The sequence below is a fragment of the Lingula anatina genome, chromosome 9 (genome assembly GCF_051362555.1).
Source record: "Lingula anatina isolate TDL-2025a chromosome 9, LinAna3.0, whole genome shotgun sequence".
Lineage (NCBI taxonomy): Eukaryota > Metazoa > Brachiopoda > Lingulata > Lingulida > Lingulidae > Lingula > Lingula anatina.
Genome location: NC_141775.1, coordinates 6,666,195 through 6,675,692, shown reverse-complemented (window position 1 = coordinate 6,675,692; position 9,498 = coordinate 6,666,195). Strand labels below are relative to the sequence as shown.

Below are 9,498 nucleotides of genomic sequence, written 5' to 3'. Positions count from 1 at the left end.
GTTATGTCACTGTTTGAGGGAAACGTACATAGAAGAATCAGTGCACAATGCCGGACACTAACGAAAATTGTCGAAATGAACTGTGGGTAATTTCCGCCATTTTTACAGGAAGGAGAAACTCCCACTTTAGCCGGCAAGTAGTAATGTGAGTGAAACTCTGTCAAATTTCTTCCGAATGGCACTTTCCATTGCAATCACTGGAAGCATGCCTTCTCATACTTAATATGTGCCGTTGTTGTGTCAGATTTTGCAAACATACACTCTTAATCGCCCCATAACAGGTCTGTGCAAACTTCAACCGGTCGATGACAAAATTGATATGATCTCCATTTCATTCAGACTTGAAATTGAAACACTTCGTGTGTAGAACCGTGACCTCTGCACGAGACACGGAATATCGTTGTTATTCATTTACTGATATAACCTTGATTTCCGTAAATGAAGCGGAATGTAAATATGATATATTGCATGCTGTATATTTCATAGTGCAGTGTATCAGTAATCACTGTACCTTGCTCTCACTCTTCCTGTTGTTTGCACTGAGTCATAACATGGTATGATTTACATGGCAGCATGAAGAAGTTTTATATATGTTCTACATGACGTGTAAATTATTGAGAAGAGCAGATATTCTTTCTTTATGTGCCTTTGCCATTTTAGTCACTTTGTATTGTTTCATTTTACTCTCAATACTTTTCTCACAGTATACCATACCTATTTACATAGCACATGATTTATAAAACATTTTCTCTTTTAAGATTACCATGACTGAATAGCTGTGACCATTACCTCCTCACGATGATCGGTGGACTGTTTGTATATAACCATAAAGGAGAGGTCCTTATCTCCAGAGTCTTTAGGGATGACATTGGGTAACTTTGATTAGATCATTATAATAATGGATTGCGATGTGTATTATATATTACATAATGATATAAGATAGATCTGTGTATTCGGATATATATCTATTAAGAGGACAAAAAAGAAAAAAAGAATTCATACATATGATATGAAGAGTATCAAGAGGAAGAAGACTTTGAATTGGCTCAAATGTCAAATATCTCAATTTTCTTTTTCTTAATTGAGATAAGAGTGACTTTTAACAATCTGTGTAAAGCAATATATATTAATGTATCATGGAATTTTAAGTTAATTTTGCAATAGCATGTACTTTCTGTTTCTGTTTCTCAGCTCTAAAAATTCAGCTCTAGGTATATTTAAATTTTTTTTCTAGACGTAATGCTGTGGATGCATTTCGGGTCAATGTCATTCATGCACGTCAGCAAGTGCGCTCACCCGTGACCAACATTGCACGCACCAGCTTTTTCCATATCAAACGCTCCAACATCTGGGTGGCTGCAGTGACCAAACAGAATGTGAACGCAGCTATGGTATTTGAGTTCATGTACAAAGTCGTCGATGTCATGCAAGCATACTTTGGCAAGATTTCTGAGGAAAATATCAAAAATAATTTTGTGCTCATATATGAGTTACTGGACGGTGAGTGAAAAAAGTCTCTGTCTGATCATAAATATTTCCTTTTTTATCTGTTATATAAATAATTGTATTTTCAATGAAATGAAGATTTCTCATTGTAAAATTGAAATATATAATGAGTACAGTGCAGTATTAATACACCAATCATTTGTTCTTCTATCATATTTAAATGTATACTTTAAGTTAATATGAGTCATCGTGTCAATATATTTTCTCTTTTTCTAAAATTGAGTCTACAGTTATTTGCATGAAAATGGCTTTTTTTGATAAATATTTAGGTGGAGTAGACATATTAATATTTAACTTATTAAGTTAAATATGTATTTCAGCATCTTTAAAGAAAACAAGATGGCCAAAGAACAACCCATTCCTGTAAACTTCTCTCTTGATAACAGTGTTTAAGTTGCACTAATCCACAATTGATGGCAAACAATAACAAATTGCTTTTCAGAAATCCTGGACTTTGGATATCCACAGAATTCTGACACTGGGATCCTAAAAACTTTTATTACCCAGCAGGGAGTGAAATCACAGGTGAGATATTAACTTTTATTTTTCCATGGTTCTTACTCACTGCTGAATGTATGGGGTATTACTGGTGTATTAATATTGAAAATAGGTGTAAGATGTGGATCATGTTCATAATATTTACAGTACATAGCTGACACGACTTTTCTGATCATCTTGTCTGATGACTAATTTCAGTAAATTAAAAGCAACCCAGATCTTTTAAGATTGTCTTACTGTGAAGGAACTAACCATTAGGTCTATTTTCATGTTAAAAAACTGAGTTTAAGGTGATACTTTTTTTTAATCAAAATGATGGAAGTTTTGTAACTTCAAGTCACTGTTTTGCATGAATTATTTGAAATATATTATTTTCACTTTTTGTTTGTACATGAACAAATAACTGATAGAAAAGAATAATATTTAGGATCATGGACAACTGGTAATAATGTTGACTGAACTTCAGAGATGACCTGGAAAATGTTTTGGGAGGTGGGGGGGGATATTTTGTATTGAAATGAAAAGAGTGCATGCAGCTTTAGGGAGTATTTGTATCATGGAGTAATTTTTGTCAAGAATTCCCCTCCTTTGCCTTTAAATGATATGATTCTGCTTGTACTCGTCTGCTTCATGTCTGACGTCAGATAAGGGGACAGGTAAAAGTGGTTCTACCTTATGTAGCTCATATATTGCATGTCTGTTTGATTAAATATACTGTAGATGTATGCATTTCAGATTTGAACTAATCACAAAATTCTGAAAAAAAAATTTAATGTAATTCTGATTGAGCCAAAGGCAGCCCTACACCCCCAAGCAATTAGGTTTTTGATCTTAGATGTTCAGAGATAAAAAAAAAAAACTTGATGAAGAGAACTGCCTTACCTGCCCTCTATTGGCAGGAAAAAAATTACAAAGAAGAGCAGGTTATGGGGCCATTTTTACAATAGAAATTGAAGTTATGTTGAAATTTAGACTTAAGTTGAAGACCCATTTTTATTTTAAAGTCAGTTTTGACCCAAGATAAATCTGTAATTAGTTGCAGTTACTATATTTTAGTCGACTACTACAGAGTTATTTTGGATTGAAATAGACTTACGGTTTTGTTTTAAATATTAGATCAACTTTTTGTTTGTTTGTTTATTTATTTATTTGTTTATTTATTTATTTATTTATTTATTTATTTATTTATTTATTATTCTCTGTGATGAAACTAGACCCAGCACTGTTTTTAGACAGACAGTGCTGCCACATGGTGGTTGAAGTGGAAGTTACTGTGAACTTTAGCTAGCAACATAATGTTCAACATGATGTAACTGAAAAAACAGTGCTGGTAGTTCATGTAGTAAAAGTTTGGAATATAGACTGATACTTTTTATGTTATCATTCTAGAATGAGCTGTTAGCTAACATTTTTCTGATATATCTAAAATATTACTGAAGCATGATTATTTACTAATTTTTGATATGCACTGTATATATTTTGCAAAAATATCATACTAGAATGAATGGAGTAAGGCTAGATTTGATAGTTACAATAGTTTAGTGTTGATTATTGATATGCAGGCTTTTACATAATGTACATTTAGTTGAAATTCTGTATTTTTCTTAATATGTTAACTAATTTGTAATGTGTAAAAGCCTGTATTTTGTAAATATTTAGCTAAATATTGTATCCCAGAACTGTTGTGTGCAAATTTTTTTTCATTACTCACAAAAATGTATAATGGTTTATAATTTGTCTGAAAACCTGGTGCAGGATATGGTTTCATTGAAACAGCATGAGGACATAGAGATGCAACATTTTTTAGAATTGAAATTTATCTGCAACAAAGGCTGTTTATTTAAACTCGTAGAAATGCCTCGGATGATGATTTGTTTCCATAGAGTTAAACAATAAATGAATAAATAAATAAATAAGTTTTCCAGTAGGGCCTAGACAACAGCAGTTAGATATATACCTATTTGGTATCAGTCAGACTGGCTTGTGATTTAAAACTATAATTATTTCTGTGACTCTGTCAATAACCTGTCAAATATACCCCCATAGCTGACCAAAGGACAGGTATATTTGTATAGAAACATAGATCAATATGTTGAGCATGAAATGTTTTCCAGTTTTAGTTCTGAACCATTCCAAAGTATGTTTTCCCCTCTGACATTTGCATTACTGGCATGGTTAAGTTACTTTCTGTTGAAACCATCAGTCTTGTGACAGGAGGATAAAAATGAAAACCCTTAAGACTGGACATAATATGGACTAATCTGGTTAACAATTAAAGGATTTCAACGTAAAAATCCGGACTGTCCATTTAGGCTAAATCAATGACTTTTTGACTTCAGTTTGTCAGCCTGAAAAACTTGGATTAACTCCAAAGTTCCGACTTTATCTGTGTTAGTACATATTTGAATATTCTTTAAAAATTGTGCAAGTGTTTCAGAGAGGGTAATGTTCTGTGCAATGGACTCTTCACACTCACAGTTTCCACATATTTTGTTAGTTACACCACAGGTATTGTGTTTATATTTAACCACACTTGATAGAAGATTTTCAGTTCAGAATTTAGTTAGCACATTAATTATGTACACTTATATTGGAAATTGAGTAGTGTAATAGTTAGCTTTCCCATCTCCTAAATTCAGTTTCAGAAACTTTGGGCTTTTCTTTATATTTCCTGGTATTATTTTTTAAGACGCAGCCATTATCCAAACATTCATTTGTATTACTAGCATACTTTTTCATTGAAGTTCATGAAAGGTCAAACATATTTAGTCATATTTTATATAGTTTTCTCATGCATGTATGTAGCACCTTTGAGCACTCTGTATTTCATAGAACGTAGAATTATGATATATAAAAGAAGTCATTTGTTTAATTTGTGTGTACCTATTTCATTTGCTTCTTATTAATGGTGTTTTAAGGCACACAACTTGACCAAAGTTGAATGCCAACAAGATGATTTTTTAAGAGTGTTAAGGTATTTTTAGCTCTTCCTTAAATATTTCACTTCTTATTAATTGATTAGAACTCTGAATTTTCTCTATCCAATAAATGTTCAATTCCGCCTTCCATTAAATTTAGTCTCTTTAATCTATCAACTGTTCAGATTCTTAACTCCATCTTTAATTAGATTCCAAAGAATATATATATAAAGAGTACTCTAGTGTTAATTCTGCCCTCCATTCTCTGTTGCAGTCTAAAGAAGAGACAAGCCAAATCACGTCACAGGTGACGGGACAGATCGGCTGGAGGAGAGAAGGGATCAAGTACAGGAGAAATGAACTCTTCTTGGACGTACTGGAGTCTGTGAACTTGTTGATGTCACCACAGGGTAGGTCTGGGAGCTGGGCTGGGGTGGTTACATGTATGCGTGCAAGTTTGTGTCCACACACATACACACAGACACACACATACACAACGCAATTTGGTCTTTTGATTTCTTTGTCATGATCTCAGGCCCTTTTCACATCAAGAGGTACACTTTAGGGGGGGGGGGGGCAGTTTAGGGGTCTCTTTTACATAATAACCAGTCTTATCCAGTCTCTTAAACTACACCGGTCCAGTTAAGAGTACTGCTCAGTGTGAAAAATATAACATGTTTCTATACAAACTCCAGGTCAGGTACTGAGCTGTCACGTGGCGGGCCGCGTCATCATGAAGAGCTATCTCAGTGGCATGCCCGAGTGTAAGTTTGGCGTCAATGACAAAGTCCTGATGGAGAGTAAGAGTAAAACGTTGGAGGATTCTAATACTAGGAGGTGGGTAGGCAGTATTTCTCGGTTTAAGAAGTGCATTGTTTTCTGTATGATATCAATTGTAATTGCAATGATTTAAGAGTTCATATTATGAAAGGGAAGATACTGAAGTTAAATGTTTTCTATCTGTGAGGCATGGCATTTCATCATAAGACCTTGGTCACATTGACAGAAAACCTGTTTAGTCTCTGCAAAAAGAATATTAACATTTTATAGTCATAGCGCATTCAAGGAAGAACGAAAAAAACAAAAAACAAAACAACTTTCATCATATTTTGAAAATAACAGAGTAACTATTTTGGAATTAAAGGAAAAAAATTTATTTCAAGCTTGTGTTCTCGATCATCACTACTCTGGCTTTAGTTGAATTAGCTTTTTACAGAGATATTCTGCTGCTGCATGATGATTTGCAAACCTAATTTTCTGATATGAGGTCTTAGAGTACTGCTCAAATGATAATAATATATGTGCATTTCCAGCACTGGAACCTCGTCTGGCAAGACGGCTATTGCCATTGATGACTGTCAGTTTCACCAATGTGTTCGCCTCAGTAAATTTGAGACAGAGCACAGCATCAGTTTTATTCCTCCTGATGGCGAGTTTGAGTTGATGAGGTGAGAGGTTTTATATAGTCTTACTCTGAGGGACTAGAGTTGTGATAAATGAATAAACAAAGAATGTTATAGTACATGATGATGTTAAACCACTTTCTTTGTACGTTATTAGTTTGATTTATACACATGCCTGACCAACAGAAATTTGTGAGGTATTTGGCTAATCTAGATTTATCTAGAGTTCTGTTAAAAGGTGTAGGGAGTGGATGTTATTAGATTGAATGCCTTAATTATTATTTTTCTTCCAGTGTAAGCACCATAAATTTAAAAAAAAAGCCAATAACTGTTAATAATAATTTCCAGAGCTAGGGCTTGTAGCAAATATTCAAAACTTCTGCTTGTTATGGACTTCACTCACACATCCGCTTAAAGGTAATATATTTTACTGATTTTTTCCGTGCTTCAGATATCGCACCACAAAAGATATTAGTCTTCCTTTCCGAGTCATCCCATTGGTTAGGGAAGTAGGTCGTCAGAAGATGGAGGTCAAGGTCGTTGTGAAGTCAAATTTCAAGCCATCCTTATTGGCCCAGAAAGTGGAGGTAGGTTGGAGTAGTGCTCTATAAATTGATTCATTTGATATGCGCATCTGATTATTGAAAAAAATGAATGCGACTTTGAAGTGTATTTACAATTACCTGTACCAGCTTGATGTTTTTATGACATTCTGTTTGATTTATTGCACTTTGTTGTATTGAAAACCATCTTTCCAGCAACTATTTATCACCAAAAAAGCAAAAAAAATTAAGAATTTTAGATAAATCCTCTACTTGTCACTGAATCAGATTCATAAAATATCCCAAATTATTTTATTTCTTTTGTAGTTTTCACAGATTAAAAATCTACCCCAAATCATATTTCATTTCTATGGTTGTTGAATTCTATGAATATCGTTTATTAAAGGTGCGTATCCCGACCCCCCTCAACACTAGTGGAGTCCAAGTGATCTGCATGAAGGGAAAAGCCAAGTACAAAGCCAGTGAGAATGCCATTGTCTGGAAGTGAGTTTTACCTAGATTTCTGTTTAAATATGTCAGTAACATGATCTATGGTGATTTAATTTGTGCCAAGATGTGTATAACAAGAATGGCAGCTGTATGTGGAAATATCATTTGAGAAAAATAATAATTATTTTAGTGGTTTTTTCATAAAAGTTGTTAAAAGTTTGTTTTTTTTTATTATTATTATTTTGATGAGATGAGTTGGCTGATGATAACTTGTATTGTGCATTTTTGGATAGGAAATGTTTGAAAGAAAAAATAACAATAATGACAGTAAGAACAATTACCAATAATGTTTTACCCTGTTTGCCCCCCCCCCCCCCCCCCTCCTTTCATGAATTTCTTTTGAATATCTCTGCAAATGTAACTGATTATTTTATGTTCTGTCTCAGAATCAAGCGTATGGGTGGTATGAAGGAGTGCCAGCTGAGTGCAGAGATTGAGCTGCTGAATACTAGTGACAAGAAGAAGTGGACCAGACCCCCCATTTCCATGAACTTTGAGGTGGGTACTTGATTAAATTACAGAATTTTTTTATGTTTAGTTCAAAGAAACTTCATCTCTCTCTCTCTCTCTCTCTCTCTCTCTCTCTCTCTCTGATTATTGTAAGTGAAATAATTCATATATGTAGGATTGTATAATAGTAAATTAGTAATATATAAGTGTAGTTATACAGAATGGAAAAAAAATAACAAGATCTTTGAAATATTTTTTTTTAAACTTTGAGAAAAAAAAAACATTTTGGCTAAATCCATTTGAGAGCTTAATTTCTCGCATACCCGGTAATTTCAGGTTCCATTTGCCCCCTCTGGGTTCAAGGTGCGCTACCTGAAGGTGTTTGAGCCGAAGCTAAACTACAGCGATCACGATGTCATAAAATGGGTGCGGTATATAGGTCGCAGCGGGATATACGAGACCAGGTGCTAACCTTTGAGGTGATTGGATGAGATGACTTTATTACATTTCTTCTTTGGAAATTTGTCAACCTTGTAACCTGGTAGCAGAATTACTTTTTTGATAACTCAAAGATGCGTGTTATGCCTGAGAAAAATGGAAATGAGATGATATTTTGCCTTGAGAAAAAACTTAAGTACTTTAGTTCCATGTCATTGACATTCAACTGCATTGCATTCAATAGTGCATAAGAGGTCTATAGAGTGTTATAAAACTCTGTTATTTTGACAAAAGTTAAATGCTGCAATGAAAAAAGGCTTTGTTCCTGAAGTTTGTACAGAAGAAATAGTTCAAATCTGAAGTTAAAATTGGTATAGTTAACTCAAGTCGTAAAAAAAAGCGTGAAGGGGGGAATTATGTACAGGGGGCAGCACTCAGAGCAGTATCAAGAGGAGCCCTTTCCACAGCTGCAAATTTCATTTCTATGAATATCATTGTGTCTGCACATGTTTATTGTTGTATTGTCATCAGTGTCAGAGGCAGTGGCTGTATTGTTGCAATGGTTCAACGTCTGTTTAACTTTCAGATCTGTGTTTTAGGATGTAAAACTGAAATATCATATCTGCTGTACTTGGTCATTAGCACTTTATCTTTGGTGATAATTGTAACAAGAATTCTTCAATTTTGTCAAATTAGAGGTCTATTTATGGAATCTTTTTGCCAACTTGAGTGCAGATGTAGAGTAAAACAGCATTTTTAAGAAGAGAATTGACTTCCACATATATTATAGGTTTACTATATGGCTGTAATAATGACACTAAACTAATTCAAACCATTTAATTGTTTATACATCAGTGGATGTTTGTGCTAAGGAGGTCTCTGTGTAGAGCCTGTTGTTATGACATGTAACATTGAAGTAAGGTCCTATACAGAGCAGTTATATTATGTCAAAGTATGTAGAAGAAATCATAGATAATGATGTCTAGAAGATTGACGTGATGTACAATAAAATGAAGTCACTATGAACTAGTTTTTGGTCTTTTTTGGAAGCTTTCAGGATCAGACTAGCTTAAAAATGAACCATTTTAGTCACGTCAGTGACGCACATTTTGTTTGATATTTTCCCAAGTATTTACTTTTAATATAATATCACTATCAAAGTGATATAATATCACTATCAAATCACTGTTGATTTTTTTTCCACATCAACGTATACTCAAAAGTCTACTGGTA

General features: G+C 33.8%; 1 protein-coding gene across 1 annotated transcript; it reads left to right on the top strand.

The window, feature by feature from the left end:
- The first annotated feature begins 41 nt into the window (after nucleotides 1–41).
- LOC106166778 (AP-2 complex subunit mu) lies at nucleotides 42–9,291 on the top strand. Its single transcript, XM_013545436.2, has 11 exons — nucleotides 42–145; nucleotides 759–872; nucleotides 1,235–1,500; nucleotides 1,949–2,031; nucleotides 5,197–5,332; nucleotides 5,618–5,759; nucleotides 6,236–6,370; nucleotides 6,777–6,912; nucleotides 7,274–7,371; nucleotides 7,764–7,875; nucleotides 8,164–9,291. The coding sequence occupies exons 2-11, from the start codon at nucleotides 799–801 to the stop codon at nucleotides 8,296–8,298; spliced, it is 1,317 nt and encodes a 438-aa protein (XP_013400890.1). The 5' UTR covers nucleotides 42–145; nucleotides 759–798; the 3' UTR covers nucleotides 8,299–9,291.
- The last annotated feature ends 207 nt before the right edge of the window (nucleotides 9,292–9,498 follow it).